This window comes from Artemia sp. Qi Xiang Cuo, unplaced genomic scaffold (assembly GCF_049724085.1).
Source record: "Artemia sp. Qi Xiang Cuo unplaced genomic scaffold, ASM4972408v1 HiC_scaffold_3005, whole genome shotgun sequence".
Taxonomy (NCBI): Eukaryota; Metazoa; Arthropoda; class Branchiopoda; order Anostraca; family Artemiidae; genus Artemia; species Artemia sp. Qi Xiang Cuo.
Genome location: NW_028300400.1, coordinates 1471 through 21286, shown reverse-complemented (window position 1 = coordinate 21286; position 19816 = coordinate 1471). Strand labels below are relative to the sequence as shown.

Below are 19816 nucleotides of genomic sequence, written 5' to 3'. Positions count from 1 at the left end.
CTCCCCTCCAAAAACTCTGGATCTACCACTATTTCAAAGGTGTAAACATAAGAAAAATGCATTCCCCCCAGGATTTTTATAAATTGGTACTACTGTATTTATGAAAGTTAATGAAAGAAGATAACCACGTTTCTTTTCAATTTCAAATTATGGTTTAAGATACTATTTTATAAGTCTGAAATTCCCTAATATTTCATTCTTGTAGCACTAAAATAAAATCGGTAACGGAATTAAAACAGGACAGAAAAAAAACAAAACAGGACAAAATGGCTATTAAAAAAACACAACCGTAAAATCAAAAACAGGTCATATGTTTATATTCTGTTTCTTTTTTTTTGTATGAAAAGAAAAGAAACAGTTAATTTTAAAACATAATAGAAACAGTGCCCATGCTTAGTCAAAAGATAAACGTGTATAAACGTTACATTCACCTGTTACCGCATATACGATTACAAGCTACGATTATTGCTTCATTCATCAAGCTTGTACATAAAAATCAGTTTATTTTAAAATGAGCCATTAAACAGCTCTATGATTTTCCAATGCCCAGCTAGTTGAGGAGGGAAGACAACAGAAAAAAAGATGCTGTTGATGCAGAATGTTGTAGTTCAAGCCACTTTTCTTGTTTTTCAAACCTACATATTTTCTTTGTTGTTCAAGTCAAGAGACTATAAGTTTTCTATGTAGGAGTTTCGAACAAGGCGGTTCTAATAGTGTACTTTGTGTTCTGTTCTGATACTATTTTTAGGAGTTCTGGGTTATTTTATTTCTTAGTATGGGATGTGATTGTCTCTTACTAGGCTGCTAGCTACCACTGCAACCTGGATAATAACCAACCTTAACATACTTATGCTATAATGAAAGAAAGGTTAAAGGGGCTTAGCCATGTTTTGTGGATGATAGATCACCAAAAATTTTCCTTTTCAGCCACCTATCTTTGACCAAATGGAAAGACTAATAAGAGGTCCTCTAAGGTGGTGGAAAGAGGTATTAAAAGGGATTTAAAAGGGATTAGAACTTTATGGGAGGGAGTGATGCGTGAAGCTTTGAACAGATTAGGAGGGAGGATGAGTGTGCAGCTGTGTTGACCTCCAATAGCTTGGTGTTGTAACAAGTTAGTAGTAGTAGTAGTAGTAGAAACATTATTACTTTTTAATTATACAGAACACACCCAAGAAGTGAAGTTAGGTTAATCCTAACAAAGTATAGCCTACCAAAATATGAAATTTTGGTATACCAACAATGAAATATGTTGAAAACATAATACTTTAGTAAAAAAATTTTGGAAACCACAAAGGACAAGTATGGAAAGCAGGCTGCCTAGAACATATTAAATACCTGACAATAACCTAACAAAAATGCCAACTTTATATATTAAATTTTTAATTAAAATATACCTACAACGTAGTTTTCTCACTCAGCCTAAGCTAATGGTCTCCAAATACAGACAGTTAAAGTGGTTTTTCTCAGATCTTACATATCAATATTCTATTGTGTTCTGGATAATTAACAAGCACCAAAACATTAACTGCTCATGGGTATATGCTGCCAAAAGTTTTATGGGGTTCACTGTGAATGCTGTAGGTGTATTTTGTGACTGCAGGTAATGTAGGGTAATAACTGAACACCCTTATTACCCTAATTACACAATTGTGTGTAAATGTACCTATGCTCTTTGTCAATATTTCAGTAAAAAAAAAACTTTACACCCTTGCATCATAACTTTACGTCTTAATTACACTATTGTGTGTAAATATACCTAAACTCTTTGTCAATATTTCAGTAAAAAAAATACACATATTATTCTCCTTTAAAAGGTGCAATCCTAGTTGTTGAAGTGGCAATAGGAGGAAATTATTTGCTGAAATGGACCAGTGAAACTAAATTGATAGTAAATGGTCTGTTACTCAAAGTGGAGTTATATGTCGATTTCTAGCAAGACAATATGCTCCTCAGTTGTATGGATCAACATTGATAGAAAGAACTGAAGTGGACCAATGGTTGACATTGTCCAACGACCTTTTGAATATGCCCCAGCAGATTCCAACGTTCATCAAACAAGTGAGTCTTAATCTCAATTTTATTCTTAGCTTTTCTTTTTTTAATCTTTTATTGTAAAATTTCTAATTGTGCACATGAGAGAAGAATGATTGACAAGTTTTTGATGAACAGAGATGGTATTTAAAGCTCAAGATTAGGCTAAAAACATTACTTTTGATTAATTTTTTGATGGGGGAGATGCTTTTGGAAAAGGGCTGTTCCACAAATTAAAAGAAAAGCCATTATTCAACATTTTTTTGTATGATTGTTGCAACTTGTTTTTCAAATTGAGTTGTTAGACTCCCTGGAGAGGTGTAATGTAAGCAAGTCATTCTGAATTCTTCAACCTGATTATTGTGACTTTAAAGCCCCATCTGCATATGTGCTTAGCTAAACATCAATCTCCAGCTATCATCACTTGAACCAATCAGGGCTGCTTATAAAAGAGGAAGAGAATTTTAATAGGTCAAAAGCTGTTATGTTTAAGCATAGATGTTTATATAAGCATGCATGTGAATTGGGCTTAGCCTAAAAAGAAGTGGAAAGTCATAAGAATTGGATCATTGGCAATTTAAAATGAAAATATAGAAATAAGTAACTGTTAGCACCACTCGGAGTATAGTGTATCGTAGCTTCATTAAAAAAGCAGAAAGCCCAAAAAAATTTAATATGATAAATCTGTAGTGTGATAAGATTAAAGCAGAAGTATTTTTTTGTGATTAACAATGTAATAATTTATCAGTATTTTTTTCAATATTCACAACAATCCTTCTCTAGAGCTTTCTTGTGTTGTGCTCCAAATTTTCCAGCCAACAAGACAGGAAACGAAGGCACAGCTTGGTCCAATCATCTTGGGGCTAGCAAGCCAAGAACAGAGTACTGGAAGAACAGCTTCACCTGATGTTGCACTTCAATCTGGAATGATCTTTTCGAGGAAGGTATTCTTAAAAGTTTACCAGTTGACTCTTTCAAAAGAATAATCAATAATCATCTAAAAACCTTGATGAAAGACTAGTGGCAAATAAGATATTTAATCATACCTGTTGCTACGAATTTAGGAGTAAAAAAAAAAGTCAAAAGTCCAATCTCTGCAAAGTAGGCACTGATTAGACTGCCACATTCTTAGCAAGGTAATTTAGGCCAGTCAACTTCTAAGTAAGAAGACTTGCTGGTGACAGAATTCTGTTTTTTTTACACTTTCCTAAATTTTAAACTACCTGAAAAGACAGTCATACAGCAGTTTAGGGTAGGCTAAAAACGGCTAAAAAGCAGTTTAGGGTAGGCTAAAAAGAAGTTGACGGTAGGCTAGAAACGGCTGAAAAGTAGTTTAGAGTAGGCTAAACACGACTAAAAATCAGTTTCGTGTAGTCTAAAAACGGCTAAAAAGTAGTCTAGGGTTGTATAAACACAGATAAACCTTAGTGTAGGGTAGGCAAAAAACGGGCAAAAAGGGGTTTAGGGTAGGCTAAAAACGGCTAAAAAACAGTTTAGGGTAGGTGCTAGCAATAGCTTCCACTCTTACAGGTTTCCAAACTCATATTATTGTATGAAATTTACCTCATTGTGAAATTGGAGAATGATCCCGCAATCAGTGGTATAGCTGGGGGAGGGGGCAAGGGCAAAGGCCGCCCCGGGTGCCAAACTGATTCAAACTGCCACTGAGGAGGGCACCAAACTGTTTTTTTTTTCAAAGCCTTTTCGTCAATACTATGATCTAATTATATTGTTAGTGATGGGGGGTAAGGGTGAAAACCATAGCTTGGTCTCTGCCTGCAAAGGGAGGATTATTTATTAATCAAAATGTAATGGAAACCTAATGATTTGTCACTGTAATCTAACTTAATTTGACAATTTCGCCTCAACGTAGTTGATGAAATCAAGCAATATATTTCAGAAATAACTATAAGTAATTATGATTAATTACACTATGAGTAACAGCATAATTATCTTGTTTATAATCAACGAAGTAAGACAGTATTCTTATGATTCCCTTTCATAAGCAACACAATTGCAATTTTTACTGATAAAAAACGTTTTAAAAGCTTATAAATTTTCTATGAAAACCTTCATCTGGTAGGCTATTCCAATTATTTCATATTGTATAAGCAAACAGTATAGAACCAGTGTGGTTTTTTTTTTATTTTATTTGCTAAATTTTTTAACGGTTCTGGTTTAATTATTATTTTTTGTACTTTTTTGTGATGCCTTTTTTTGAATAAATCCCCCCCTCCCTCACCCCCAGCTCTTTATTTCTTTGGTTAGTTGTTTTACCTGTTCTTTCCTTTACTCAGTTTCATTTCTTTACTTTTTTCTACTTATTTTTATTTACGTATTTTGCTAATTTATTTTATTTATATTTTAATTTAATTTTTGAAAAAAAAAGAATAATTATGAAGTAGAGTTCTTGGTGAACTTGTCTTGAAGCTTTGTTTTCAAAAGAAAAGGTTTTCTAGTACTGTTTGGTTTCTTTCTAAACGTAAACAATTCAACAGTTAGTTGCTATTGGGCAAATCTTTTTAAGGTAATGTAATAAGTTATTTATGTTTCAATCTGGCATGAGTGTAAGATATTATCTGCCAAAAGTACGATTCAGCTTGGAAAAGTTATCTGCCAAAACCTGCATTGGAATGATGAATAATAATAATTGCTTAGGCAAGACTTAGTCAAGATTGCCAAAGGCCTGGTCTTTGTCAAGGTTGCCAAATAAGTGGTAGACTTTATAATAGAAAACAGCTTAGGGTATTTAGTAACCAATACACTAATCAAAGATACTGATATGTTTTGATAGTATCCTACCCCTTTCAAAATAATAATACATATTACTACTAAAATTTATGTTTCATGCTAGGATCCAACAAAGAAAATACGGTGTTTTTAGGCACCAAGGCCCTATCCCGGCGGGGGGGGGGGTATACTGAGTTTGACCCCCCCCCTCTAGCAAAAACCTAGATATGCCCTTGTTAAGTACCTATTACTGTTTTTAATAAGCCTGTCAGTGTTGGCCTTAGGCGGCTTCATGTTACTATGAGTTTTAGTAGTAGCAGTAGTAATATGATTATATTCGTAGATTGATCCATAGAAGCCCCCCTCCTACTGGGAATAAGGAAAAACAATAGCTGAAATGTGTGTGGACGGGGTTATTTTAACCCCGTCCTAAGACATCCTCTGATTCAAAATAGTAAATGGGTTCTTATTTTATAGCTAGAAGACATTCTATCAAGGCAGAAGTTTTTGGTTGGAAAGAATATGACCATGGCAGATTTAGTCTGTTGGGCAGCTGTATTTTGTGAGTTTTTTTTCTTATATATAATCCTAGATTCTAATTGTGTTTCTTTGTATGTAGCCCTAGAATTTATCTTTGACAGATTTAGTTTGTCGAGAAGCTGTATTTTGTGAGTTTTCTTTTTTTATATATAAACCTATAATATAATTGTTTTTCTTTATATGTAGCCCTAGAATTTATCTATGGCAGATTTAGTCAGTTGGGCATGTGTGTTTTGTGAGTTTTCTTTTTTTTTATATATCCCTAGATTCTAATTGTATTTCTTTTTATGTAGCCCTATAATTTATCCATGTCAGATTTTTTCCGTTGGGCAGGTGGGTTTTGTGAGTTTTATTTTTTACATTTTGTTTCTTAAATATCATTTATGCAGTTAAGGGACAAATGACCAAACAATCAAGCCAAGTTAAATATGGTATCCAGGGACGATTGTTGTGGTTCAACTTAAACAATTAGTCTAATGATAATTATGGAGGAATTTTCTAAATATAGTTTTAGGTATTCGTTCAACTAATTACGTAAAAAAATTAGCTGTACAAAAAATTTGGTCCCACATCCTAGACTATTACGAACGAAGGTTTAAAAGGGCTGAGCCCTATATTGTGGATTAAGGATGAAAGACTATTTAAAAGATTGTGCTTTTTGGCCATCTATCTGCAGCAATACAAACAATAGGTCCTTCCCAAATGTTCCGGGAAAAGGTTATACCAACGGACGGAAAGAAAGGTTGGGAGTCATAAAAGAGAGAAAAGAGTTATGGCTTGAGCTGAGGGGATGGAGAAGGAGTGTACACAGCTTTTTGGGGCTTAGGTGGCTTAGCTCGGCAATAAGGTGTTGGTAGTAATATGAGATGTATTTTCCCGAATTTCAAATGATTTTTATTTAGACTAGAATTACCTCTAATATACATAGGCCTATCCAAGAGCAATTGCATCATGAAATGAAATGTCACAGCACATTAGGTTTGGTGGCTTTGTGTATGTCCTGAAATGTGTCACTTTGGAAGATTCTTTTTTGTCGCCAAAAATATTTTTCATGCTTTGAAAGCAGAAGAGGCCTTCCAGAGCCACCCATCATTATCATGTTTGCTTATATCCATATTTGATACTCGGGAAATTCCTCGAATTTATATATATATATATATATATATATATATATATATATATATATATATATATATATATATATATAATCCAATACCTATGGCAAAATTAGCAAGATCCGTAATCATGCTTGCACAATAAAAGGAACTTCTCCCCAGACTGACAAATAGTTCCCTAAGTGTGCAATTTTCGTATTGTAGTCCCATACCCCTTACAGAAAATTCTCAGCCCCCCTCCTCTCCAGGAAAAAAAAAACACTCTGAATAATCAACTATACACTAGTACTAAATAGTGACAAAATGAGTAAAGAAATGAATAGAGTTAATTTGTTCTTAGCAATTTTGTTTATAGCAAGACAAATATATTTTTTTTAAACCTACATTAATAAGGAACTTTAGAGGATAGTAATTTTGTTAGACTAGAAATTTTGAGCACAGATACGAGAACTTCTCGTCTCTCCAATTTATACGAAGGACCCCCTCCCCCTCCGCTCTCTTGAAAATGTATATAAAAACGTAGGGCATAAACGGTACTTTTTATCAGCAGCTGTCTCTGCTGATAGTTTTATTCTCATTGCTCGTATCTGACTCTAAACTTCTGAGATAATTGCCGAAAGACATTTTCTAAGCTGTTCTCAAGAAGAAGATTACCAGGGCGGGATATGTTCAATGACACTGACACTCTTCATCTATCTTATTTATAGGTATAGATCCTTACTATCTCTTCATTTGATAACAGCTTCTCCATGGTTCTTGGTTTTTATCAGGGAAGTTGTGAAAACGTAAGATACGACGCTTATAAATGACAGCGATACGGCGTTTGCAATAATGATTGAACACCTCACGCGCATGCGTTATTGCGTTTGCAATAATGCTTGAAGACCTCTCACGCGCATGATTATGATGAATTCGAAACGTTAGACCTTATAGTTAGCTAATGTTTGGTAAAAAAAAAAATGAATGATTAGGATCTATCTTCGAGCCTCACACATAGTTTTGGCTTTACATAGGATGATCTTACTTTTCAGTAAGTATGCCAAGAGAGAAAAAAGTATCGACTTGCTATATTTTTCAATTAGTTGATGAAATAAAATTATTCTGGTGGATAATAAATGTTAGACCTTGTACCTAGCGAATGTTGGTGAAAAGAAATCGAATAATTAAGGTCTTCAGTGTCTCTAAATGGCTCTAATAGTCTTAGTATAAGCGGCTATAAAGGTCTAAATGATGCTTTGTAGATGAGTCTCAAATGTTTCTGGTGAATTATAAATATTAGACCTTGTACCTAGCGAATGTTGGGGAAATATAGCGAATGTCTTCAGTGTCTCTAAATGGCTTTAATAATCTTAGTGTAATTGGCTATAAAGGTCTAAATGATGCTTTGTAGACGAGTCTCAAATGATTCTGGTGAATTATAAATATTAGACCTTGTACCTAGCAAATGTTGGGGAAAAGAAATCGAATAATTAAGGTCTTCAGTGTCTCTAAATGGCTTTAATAGTCTTAGTATAATTGGGTATAAAGGTCTAAATGATGCTTTGTAGATGAGTCTCAAATGATTCTGGTTATTAATAAATATTAGACCTTGTACTTAGCGAATGTTGGGGAAAAGAAATCGAATAGTTAAGGTCTTCAGAGTCTCTAAATGGCTTTAATAGTCTTAGTATAATTAGCTTTAAAAGTCTAAATGATGCATTGTAGTTGAGCATTATAGATGCAGATATATAATATTGCAGGTGTGTATCTTAAGTATTATAGATAAGATGCCTTTTCATTTTAGTAAATCCAAAGTGGCATAATATGATCGCTGATAAGACACTGTCATCTTCTCTTCAAAAGTGGTACATGTCAATATGTAACAATAAAGATGTTCGTAATGTTATTGAGAATCTGCCAGCAGAAATAAAGCCGACAGTTTCTAGTACTGATCCAGTTCCGAAGCAGACTAAAGATCTGGGAAATTTTGTGGAGCTTCCTGGTGCTGATATGGGTAAACTAGTTGTCAGATTCCCTCCTGAAGCCAGTGGCTATCTCCACATTGGCCATGCAAAGGCTGCCCTGCTTAATCAACATTATAAGGAGAAGTTCAATGGGAAACTGATCATGAGATTTGATGACACTAATCCTGCAAAAGAAAAAGCTGACTTCGAAAAAGTAAGTTTTATCATTTTTTTTATTTCTTTTGATTGTTCTAAATCGTCAGAATCTTACAATACTATGCCGACATCTTTTATTATATTGAAATGTTTTATTAAAATCGTTCAAGAAACTATTGAGTCAACTGTAGTCCTAAAAGCAGTAAAGGCTGACTGATCGAACACCTCTGCCTTTGTGCTTTCAGTTTTGCTCAGTAAAAAGCACTGACTATTTCATATTTTAAATTGTGCTTGTATCAGTTTGAACCGCTGCAGCAAGTCGGCAGCTGCTCTAAAAGCAAAAACAGCAGCAAAGGTGACGGGTAGAACTTCTTCGCCTTTGTATTATTCTTTTTGCTGAGTAAAAAGTACTGAATTTCTAATTGGCATTTTACATAGTGCTCGTAGCAGTGCATAGTGCTCGTAGCGTAGCGGTGCGTAGTGATGTAGCAGAACTGCTACATCAAGTCAGCAGCTGCTCTAAAATCAAAAACAGCCAACAAATATAGACTGGTAGATCTTCTGTGAGTAGTCCAAAAAAATTCATAACTGCAAAGATGTGTTCTGTTTAGCTATCGAGAATTCTATAATTGATGTAGACCACAATATTAGCTGTAGGAGATTTTTAGACCACAAACATTCCTCGAGCTATTTCTTTTTCTTGACACTGCTGTTATGACTGGAAATCAGTAAGGCATTCGTTGAATATTGGATTAAAAAATAAAACTCTTTAGCTAGTGATTGCAATGAAACGATTGATTTTAGTAACTTATCTATTGATGATTTGTAAATTAAAATAGTAAAGTCGATAGATTCTCCATTGATAAAGATGTGACATGCACAATTCTTAAATTGGGTAGAATTGGTATTGGTCTAAAATAGGATATACAAGCCATATTCCATTACTAATAATTCTATTAAATATGTAAACCAACACGGGCAATATCACAATTGCGACATCACAATATCGCAATTTATCAAAATTGCGGGTAATCCATCTGTTCCATCTAGACCTTCCTTTCATATTCCTGATAACTTTCCGAATTTGTTCTGACGAGACATCACTTACCGAACTCATAATCCTTTTCTCTCATAGGAAACAACGCAAAATCGCTCCAATTTTCCTAACTTCATTCTATACATTCCCCTTCTAAATTCTCTAAATAGCCTGGCCAAGTATCGACCGCTGGGATATCTGATAGGGCCTTTCTTTTGTTATCATTTGATTTCATTTTTGACCAGACGTCTTTTGTATTACCTAGATTAAAAGCTTGCTCCAGCTCCTTATGTTCTTCTCTAAGCTTCTCTAAGCTTTTTTCTATTAATCAACCTTTTATATTCTCTACTTTTTTCTTTAAATCTTAACAATAATTGAGGATTTTCCTCAGATGAAGAGTTATTTTTAACTGCCTCTAGTAAATCTTCTAAATAATTGTTCATAACTCTTCACTTGTCAAAGAAATTTACATTTATTTTGTTGTTTAACCTTTCAGACTTTTGAGCACAATTATAATAATTGAACCCAATTCACTCAGAGTCGTATCAACATCCATTGATGATTTATACATAATTTCAAGTTTTTCAATATATATATTTTTTTCTAAGTGTTTTTGAGAATTTGTACATAAGAAATTCAACTATTTTCATAAAATAGTTGAAACATATCCATATTTAAGGAAGGAGGCAACCCTCCCCGATCTAGTCGCCTTCAGATTACTTTTGGCTTTTCAAGGAGAAAATAAAACTCTTAATTTATGTTCGAAAGAAACCTCTTCCGAACTTCTTCAGATAAGCTTTAGAGCAATTTTTGAGGGTCGAAACGATGGGAAGGCAAAAAGCCTCTTCTTGTGCCCTTTTTGCTAACTGCCCCTTTCCTAATCCTCATTATATTCGATCGGATTTTAGATAGTCATGTTGTTCAAAATAGTTAAAAGGTCCAAAATATATGGCTCTTATCATGGCATGACTTCTCTCCAACCCCTGGGTAAATGGTCGTGAATTATGCAAATTGTTTACATGTGTATTTTTTTCGTTGTTCTCTGTATTTTAAATGATCAGTCTACATTATTTCCTCTGTTCTGTGATTTTCATTATTACCGTGATTTTCTTTTTTGTTCGAATGTTATTGCCAATAAAAAATACGATGCCAAAATTCATATCATTTCCAGTAAAACTAAAAGACGCTCAAGTCGTTTAAAAGTTTTGGGAGGAGGGAGGTATCCCCCTCTTATATGTGGTAGCTCTCATTTGTACGCTTCGATTAGCCTTGCGATGTTTTTTGCTGTTCTGTGTTGCTGATGCTAGACAAATAAAAACACACTGCTCGGATTGAAAAGCAGTTAAATGCATATCACGTGATTTGTATTTTGTGCCAAAATTCAACAACATTTCAGCATCACTTGGCTTTGGTGAACCATGGTTTTCTTTGATTTTCGAGTTACGTCGGCGTTGCCAAGAGGAATGTGTAAAAGCACGTCGATGTAAGTATTCCTTTTAAAATAAGCTCTTAAGCAGCTTACTACGATGCTCCAGTAACTCGCTCCACCGATAATAAAAACGTGACACATCAGTTGTATACAGGCTAAAATATGATTTTGTCACATTTTTAAATTTTCGATTTTTCAGATTCTAGATTTTTGAACATACTTATCCCATTGGTGCACTCTTCATTTTAGTTCGCTGGCATTTTAAGGGCTTTGAAAATATTTTTCGAAAATTCACCGAATTTTGTTCTTATAGTAAGCTTTTACTATTAAGTTAAACCCAAATATTATTTACCGTTTCTCAATTAGCTATAAATAACAAATTTTCCCACTTCCACATTTTTTTTTCCAAATTGTCTTTTAAACTTTTGGTTATTAATGGACAGGGAACAGCTGCAACCATGATAAGACAAAAAGTTGTTTATAGTTGACATGTATTGGCTATGTGTTTGTACTTGTGCATCTGGGTTGAGTACATTCATCGTAGTGTAACAGATGAGACTCGGGTCGTCATAAGATTTCTCGTTGTGGGCTAATACCCAGGTTAGTATATATGAAATAATTTCCAGGTCATACTTGAAGATCTGGAAATGCTCGAAGTCAAATGGGACAAGTTCTCTCACACTTCAGATTACTTTGATTTGTGCCCTTTGTGAAAAATTAATTAAAGAGGGCAAGGCTTTTGCTGATGATACAGAACCAGAGCTGATGAAGCAAGAAAGGGAGAAAAAGATTGAATCCAAAAGAAGAAACACCCGTAAGTTTTCCAATCTCTCAGTGGAATTTTGACAGTGCTTTGCATGGTGTCTACTATTGCATTGTCGTTACTATTTTGTCATTACTATCATTAATCTTTGCTTATTTTTGTGTGGATTTGTTTGTATTTAGGCTATTTATTTGTATCAAGTGCACCGTATGTTTGTTACAGACTGACGTTGCGGGAATGAGTGAGAGAATTATATATATGAGAGGGAGGGGAGTCGCATAAAAAATCACTTTCGTATTTTGATTTGTAGAAAGGGAGCAAAACATAGAGTCTAAAATAAAACACAAGTAAGTTTTCCAATCTATCAATGGAATTTGAGAGCGTTTCGCATGGTTTCTTTACTATTGTGAGCTAAAATTCGTCAACTAACTTTTGTTAATTTATTTCACACTTGAATTTATGTGACAATCTACGCTTATTATTTAATTTATTTATTCATATTTTTATTATTTATTTTGTATCAAGTGTACCATATGTCTACTGTGGACGGATCCGGCGGGAGGATAAGCCATATGATTATGTCTAAGGGAGAGGCTGGGTTTGCATTGAAAACCGTTGTCACATCAGTGCTTAAATTTTTCTAATGGAACTCCCCTGCTCCTCCATCTCCTTAAGTTCTTACTTGAAGTACCAAGGGCATCAAAATAAAAGCGTATTATTTTGTCCCCTGAACGCGTCTTAGGTCTATTCATGCCTGAAAACCGTGATTTTCTAAGATTTTTTTTAGTTGTTTCAAATTATGAAGTTGTTGCGGTAATACCACATTTTCGTCAGTGTTGCTACGTTGACTGGGACAATAAATGAGCGAAATCACTTAGTTAAATTTGATAACACATTTTCTTCCGTGAAAACTCAAACATTAACAATTTGTTGAATTCTAAAGAGAATTACACCTTCAAAGGAAAGCTTTATCTTTTAAAGCTGTTCAGTGCCGTATGGTTTCAGTTTTTTTTTTTTTTTTTTTTTTTTTATACTGATTTTTCATCCATGTTGCGTTTTTTAAATTTGGCGCCCACTACTACCAAAATTATTATTTGTTTTTTTAAAAAGAGATTTACTTCCTGGTTTTCTGAAGTTATATATATATATATATATATATATATATATATATATATATATATATATATATATATATATATATATATATATATATAATATATATATATATATATATATATATATTATATATTTATATATATATATATATATATATATATATATATATATATATATATATATATATATATATATATATATATATATATATATATATATATATATATATATATATATATATATATATATATACATATATATATATATAGAACGGTTAACTAAAACTAGACACACAAAGGTAGACTCGCTCTCTTGTGTACACAACACTGGCAGTCCGCACACACTTACACATTTGTCTTCATGTTCGCTGGCTGACACATCCTCGTTTTCACCCTTTTGATTTATTTTCATGTACTCTCTCTCTCTGAGTTTCATATACATATACATATATAATATATATATATATACATATATATATATATATATATATATATATATATATATATATATATATATATATATATATATATATATATATATATATATATATATATATATATATATATATATATATATATATATATAATATATATATACATATATATATATATATATATATATATATATATATATATATATATATATATATATATATATATATATATATATATATATATATATATATATATATATATATATATATATATATATATATAACTTCAGAAAACCAGACTTCATTACTTGTGTCCATTATAGTTTTCTTCATTTTTGGTAATTGGATCTATTATTTTCTTTTGGCGCTATGCGAATGATATTTGGCTTCATATTTTTATTGAAGTGCAGGGTTATTAAGAGCAGGGCCATTTGCGAAACTTTTGGGGTTTGAAATGTATTATTCGAAGTCTAGGGGTACAGTCGGGGCAGTATCCAGTATTTTGCTGTGGGGGGGGGGGGAGGAGGCTAAAAAAAAACTTTGTAAAAGGCAATAAATTTTTTTACATGCATTTTTGTTCGTTTTGTACAAGTCGGACAAAATTTCGGTGGTAAGGGGGCTCAAACTGGGTAACCTCCTGGGGTCGTTTGCCCCTCCTCCAATTGACGTGCCTGGATAAGAGACGTAATCCATATGGACTAGTGGTATTTCTCTTTCTAGCGCTCATTGTTAGTATATAGTCTTTCAATTTTTATTTAATCCAACATTCCCTTGTATGGTGTCTTTTATTAGAAAGAGAAGAAAAAAAAGGATCTGGAACCTGTTATGCCCGTGATCCATTGTGCTCACACTTCTTCATAAAAAAAAAACAAAAAAAAAACCATACAAAAAACCAAAGGACATGTGAACAGTATCTGATTTTCGTTGATTTTAGCCTCACACTTGAACTGCAGAAGCGGAAAACTGAAATAACAACAGCATCAATTTGTTCCCAGGTACTGTTTACTAATATTGACGGTTACTGTTATTAATAGGAAGACTGTCATTAGAATCCATCTCTTATTTCAAAAAAACTAGATCAAGTGCTCACTTTTATTGGTCAGTAAGGAAAAAAATTTTTGGGGTTTTACCCCAAAACGTGACCATAATAATGCTTGAACATTAATCTGGCAATACTTTGAAATTCAAGAGCTTCCTGGAATGAATTCTGGCTGACTTTCGGAGCTTCATATGAACAACCATACGAAGTTTCCCAATACGATCACTAGAAATAATATGCAAAACAACATGTTCAGCGGAGAGGGTTTTTCAGAACTCTTGCGCCTTGAAGAATGTAACAAAACGAACCAAAATACTTTAATGAACCAAGAACTGGTTTGCTTTTTTTTCTTTCTTTTTTTTGTAGAAAATGTAAACATTTTTTTACCTTGTTTTTCGTATTTATTTCGCTTGTTTTTTTAGCTTTACTTTTCGCATTTGTTTTTTACCTTTTTTACGCTAGTTTTTTTTTTGTATTTGATTTATGTATTTGCTTTTTATTCGTCCGTTTTGTAATCAAGGGCTGATTTTATAAATTGGTGAAAGAAGACTATATTGGTAAGGTTAAGGGAAAGGGGGGTGTACGGAAACTAGAAACTTTGTTTTTTTTACCACAAACAGAAAGCTCTTTTAAGAGATTCATAAAACCGTTATTTTTACCACCAGTGAATTGATATTTCGTAGATAATTTAATCACTATAGTTCTCATACGATTTTCCCTGGTTGAGGGTATGAAAATACTTTAAAGTAACTAGCCATGAGGCTTGTTTAGAGATATTCCAGGAATTTAATTGGTTTTAAATTGAAATTCAATAATAAAAAATGTGTTATTTTCTCTTTTACAGTTCAGTTTGTCAAATTTCTATTAAAAAAAACACGGGGTCCGGTATATTCCCCCTCCTCCTAGCAAATTCCCCTTGGAAGATTCTACCTGGGAACATTCCACACCCCCTCCTGCCGAGAATTCCACTGGAAAACTCCCCAGATGTCAAATTAGCAGTCAGTGCGAAATAAAGACAAACGAAAAGAATGAAAAAGAAGGAATTCTGGAATGTTCTACCTCTATTCCAAAACACGTACAAATTGGTGCAGAATCAAACAGTTAGTGGTAACGAAATATAAGTAAGGAGCGACTCGGGCCAAAACTAACCAAAACTCTAAAAAAAGAAATTTTGGTAATAATTAATGCATCGAGCAAATTGGCTTTTTATGTTCCTAATATATAAATTTCATTAAGGTTAATGTTACACATCAAACACTACAAGCCTAAGAAAATATTCCTTATTTTTGAAAAATCGGGAAACAGCCCTAAAAATTTAAGTTACGCCATTTTCCCACCGAATGAAAGTAGCACCATTAGCTTCAGCGTATTAGTTAAACCTGCTGTGGAGGTTTCAAGCTCTTATCCACAAAAATGTGGAACTTTTCTGTGTGGAGAATTTTTTCCAGAAAAAAGATCACAGATGTGTGTTTATTTTTCTTTTTCTTTTAGGGTTATAGTATCGAATTGATGATCCTAGAAAATCGGAAGAAAATTTTAAATTCGAACGGAATTTATTTGTCTACTTTTACTGTTTATAATTTTATCTACTTTATTATTATCTTTATTATTATGTGTTGTGCTGATTCACTCAGTACTCATATAGGTTTAAAAGAGCCACTGACAAGAAGGATTCAAAATTGTTTATTAATAACCATTTTTGCTCTTTTTTTTTAGCACAGGAAGAAAACCTTAAAATATGGGAAGAAATGAAGAAAGGACCTGAGCTTGAACAGAAGTATTGCATAAGATTCAAAATTGATATGACCTCTGTTAATGGATGTATGCGTCACCCAGTCATTTATAGATGCAAAAATGAGCCCCAGGTCAAAACGGGCGATAAGTACAAGTAAGGATTTTAATTCGTAAAAATACAATCTTAAATGGTGTTTGGTGTTCCCAGGATTAAATATCTAGATAAGGTCTTCGTTATTCAAATTGTAGGTCTCCTATTTTACCCTCAGAAGCGCCTAGGGCATCGGCAGGGGGTCTCCAGTCTTCTCGTGTCCTGCTGCTACTGGTGCATCTTCCTAGTCAGGTGTAGGAAAGTATTTAAGTACCAATGACATTGGAAATGAACCTTGTGTGGTTGGAAATTTGTGTAACCATGCGTATTATAAAAAAATTGGAATAGAAATTCAATTTTTAGTGGCCTCCGTATGACCTCATAATAATAATATGGCCATGATATGGAGTTACGCATTTTTGCTAATAACGGGTGCCAAATATACACGTAGGTAAATTAGAAAAAATAAGCTTAAATATAAGGCACTGAACAGCTAAAAAACTAACCATAAGGCGCTAAACCGCTTAAGAAGGCGTAGATATCCCTTGAAGATGTAGTTATCATCTCCAAGGCTTTGTCACCTGACATATTGAATCGCGATAATAACATAATTAGTTAAATTTGGTAGCATTTTTCGTCCGTAAAAAAGTACTGATTAGTTATATTTGGTACATTTTTCGTCCGCAAAAATACTAATTTGTTAAATTTTGCAGCCCTTTTCGTCCGTAAAAAAAACACTACTCAGTTAAATTTGTCTGCACTAGGGCCTCGGAATACTAATTAGTTAAATATTGTATTATGTGTCGACCGTAAAAAAATACTAATTAGCTATATTTCGTACATTTTTCGTCTACTAAAACACTAATTATTAATGATTAGTATATTTCTACATTTAGTCTAAAAATACTGATCAGTTAATTTCGCCATTTTCGTCCGTAAAAAAACACTAATCAGTTATATTTCTACTTTTCGTCTGTAAAAACACTAATTAGTTAATTTGGTACTTTTTCGTCCGAAAAATACTAATCAGATTTTAAATTTTGGTATATGTTAGCCCTTTTCGTCAGTAAAGAAAAAAAAAACTAATCGGTTAAATTTTGTGCATCACTTTTGCATCAATTTGAAATGATTGTTAGTATTGATCACCCCTACTAATACGTATGGGGATCGGTGTTGTCGGAAGCATGGGATTTGCAAACATTGCAGTTGCTTCTCCTTGAAGAGTCCTAAAAAGAAGACTAAGAATGCAGATTCAAAACTATAGATCATGGAATGCTGATACAATAAGAATATTTGGCCCTTTACCATCAGTCTTACCGACTACTAGAGCCAGTGATAATGTAGCAATACCTTAGTTTAGATATACTACCCTTTCTTAGAGCTCATTTTTCTTCAGACCTCAAGAGGGCTGAAGTGAGATTCTCCTGCTCCAGAAAGCTAGAAGTTATTTTAAGACGCAAAACTCCTCCCTGCCGGGTTTATCTTGCCTCATTTCACATTGTGCATCAGACCAGTCATAAAATATGCATGTTTATTTTTTCCGGTGCTTTAAAAAGTCACACCGCTCCTCTTAAACGTGCCCGGACTCGAAAAGCTTCTAGAAACCCTTATACCCAACCCCTACAATTGATCCAAGATGGTTTCGATGTGGTGACTAAGACGGTCTGTTACAAATCTATGCCTTTCCCTCCATTAGAGGAGTTATCGAAGCTCATTCCAGAAAGAGCAAAGCCTTTAAGGGCAAATTGCCAAAACACAGCGGTGGGACTACCCTGAGCAGGGTACACCCCGTCAGGAATGCCTAAAAATGAGCTTCGCCTGATGATTTGTCGCCAATTGGACTAGCCTACCAGCAGAGTTAATCCCTGAACATCCCTCGCCTGAAACATTCAAGTAAAGGTACAATAAACACATCACAGAAATAAAATGAAATAATTACAAGGAGTAGAGCCATATCTTCATTTTTGAGGGAGCCACGAAAATTGTAAAAAAAAAAGACAATAATAATAAAATAAAACATACCCAGTTGAAATAGACAAACTTAAAAGATGTCGGTAGAATCAATTCCTTTCTTTGTAAAATTAGTGCTCCCAGCCATAATGAATACCATAGGAATAAGTCTTCTCACCATAGGAATAATAACTTCTAATGTCAAATACTGACAAGCATTGAAACAGATAGATATTTATCCATAAACAATGCAGGAACAAAAGCAAAGAGTAAAAGCGCATACATCATCAACCTCTGCGAGGCTCTTTGACCAGGGATACTCCCTGGAAGCCCTCTTGAAAAAAAGAAGACAAGAAATTCTCTTCATTGGTCTTAAAAATGTCATTTTAAAGATTTCATTTCAGCCTCATTTAAGTATCTCTTAAAATTTATTATTTATAATCGAATAGAAGTTATCTGATTAGATAAAATTCAACGCCTTTTCTAGCAACATCTCAATTACATAACTTCAATTATGCTATTGACCCTCTCTTTCCCTCCTTCGTTTTGCGCTGTCAAATGAAGAAACCGAACAAAAACATTTATCCCCGTGCCTCATGTGGCTTAAGTTACAAACTATAATATAACTTTAACATAAGCATAACGTAACAGAAGAATGGAGGCAGTTGCTTTAATTTTTCGTCTTTTACAGGGCCTACCCTACTTATGATTTCGCATGTCCCATCGTTGATTCCGAAGAGGGAGTCACACATGCTCTGAGAACAACAGAATACCATGATAGAAATGCCCAGTACTACTGGCTTTGTGATACTTTGGGCATAAGAAAGCCTTATATTCATGGCTACGCCCGATTGTGTATGAATAATATAGTTCTATCGAAGAGAAAGCTTACATGGTTCGTCAACGAAGGATATGTTGATGGATGGTTAGTTTCTTCTTTTTAATTATATTTCTTTAAACAGAATATTTTTTTTCAATATAGTTTTATATTGAAAAATAAACTAATATAGTTTATTATGCTTTGTAGTGTGCTGTTTTATGGCTGGTTAGTCCTAAGCATTCCTCACTTACTCTGTTTTTTTTCCTCTCATGTTTTTGATCAGAGTAATCTTTACTGAAGTTATATTTATTTTTGGGTGTTTGGCAAACATGCTTTTGTCTAAGGGAAAGCTTGTATGCGTTAACGAAGGACATGTTGATGTATAGTTATTTATTTCTTTTTAATTTGTGTTTCCTTAAACAGAATATGGTTTATTCATTAACGGTTTTTGCCTCTCTTGCGCTCGCGGTAAAGTCTGGATTATCTCCCCCTCTTGTCTCCCACAACATTTTCAGGGCAAATTAAAAAATAATAATCATTTATTAGCAAAATTATTTTCAGTTTACTAATTAATTAATAATTTATTTTTTAGTTCATTGTTTTTTAAATTACTTAAATATTATTAATTATTTTGAATTAATTATTTAGTTATTATTGTTTAATTGTTTTATTTTTAATTTATTTTGTCAATTCATTAATAATGTATAATTTACTAATTGCGCCCTCTACTTTAGTTTATAAAAATGAAATTTCAAAAATTACAAAATATTATAACCGTTAGATTTTTTATTTGAAATTTTGAGCCCTTAAATGTCTACAAGGAGGGCAAACGCCCTCTCTTTCCCCATAAAACTGCCTCTGATTTTATTTAATAGTCTAATATTCTT

The 19816-nt window shown here is 33.2% G+C and overlaps 2 protein-coding genes across 2 annotated transcripts; both read left to right on the top strand.

Annotated features, from left to right (window-relative positions):
• The first annotated feature begins 1861 nt into the window (after positions 1–1861).
• On the top strand, positions 1862–11791 carry LOC148938726 (bifunctional glutamate/proline--tRNA ligase-like). Its single transcript, XM_089107586.1, has 4 exons — positions 1862–2061; positions 5242–5326; positions 8203–8576; positions 11610–11791. Exons 1-4 carry the CDS (start codon positions 2029–2031, stop codon positions 11694–11696), a joined length of 579 nt encoding a protein of 192 aa, XP_088963712.1. The 5' UTR covers positions 1862–2028; the 3' UTR covers positions 11697–11791.
• LOC148938725 (bifunctional glutamate/proline--tRNA ligase-like) lies at positions 11749–19034 on the top strand (the record flags this gene model as incomplete). Its single annotated transcript, XM_089107587.1, has 3 exons — positions 11749–11797; positions 16051–16222; positions 18801–19034. Coding segments are annotated over exons 1-3 (455 nt in total), but the record flags the coding sequence as incomplete, so codon positions are not given.
• Between the last annotated feature and the right edge of the window lie 782 nt (positions 19035–19816).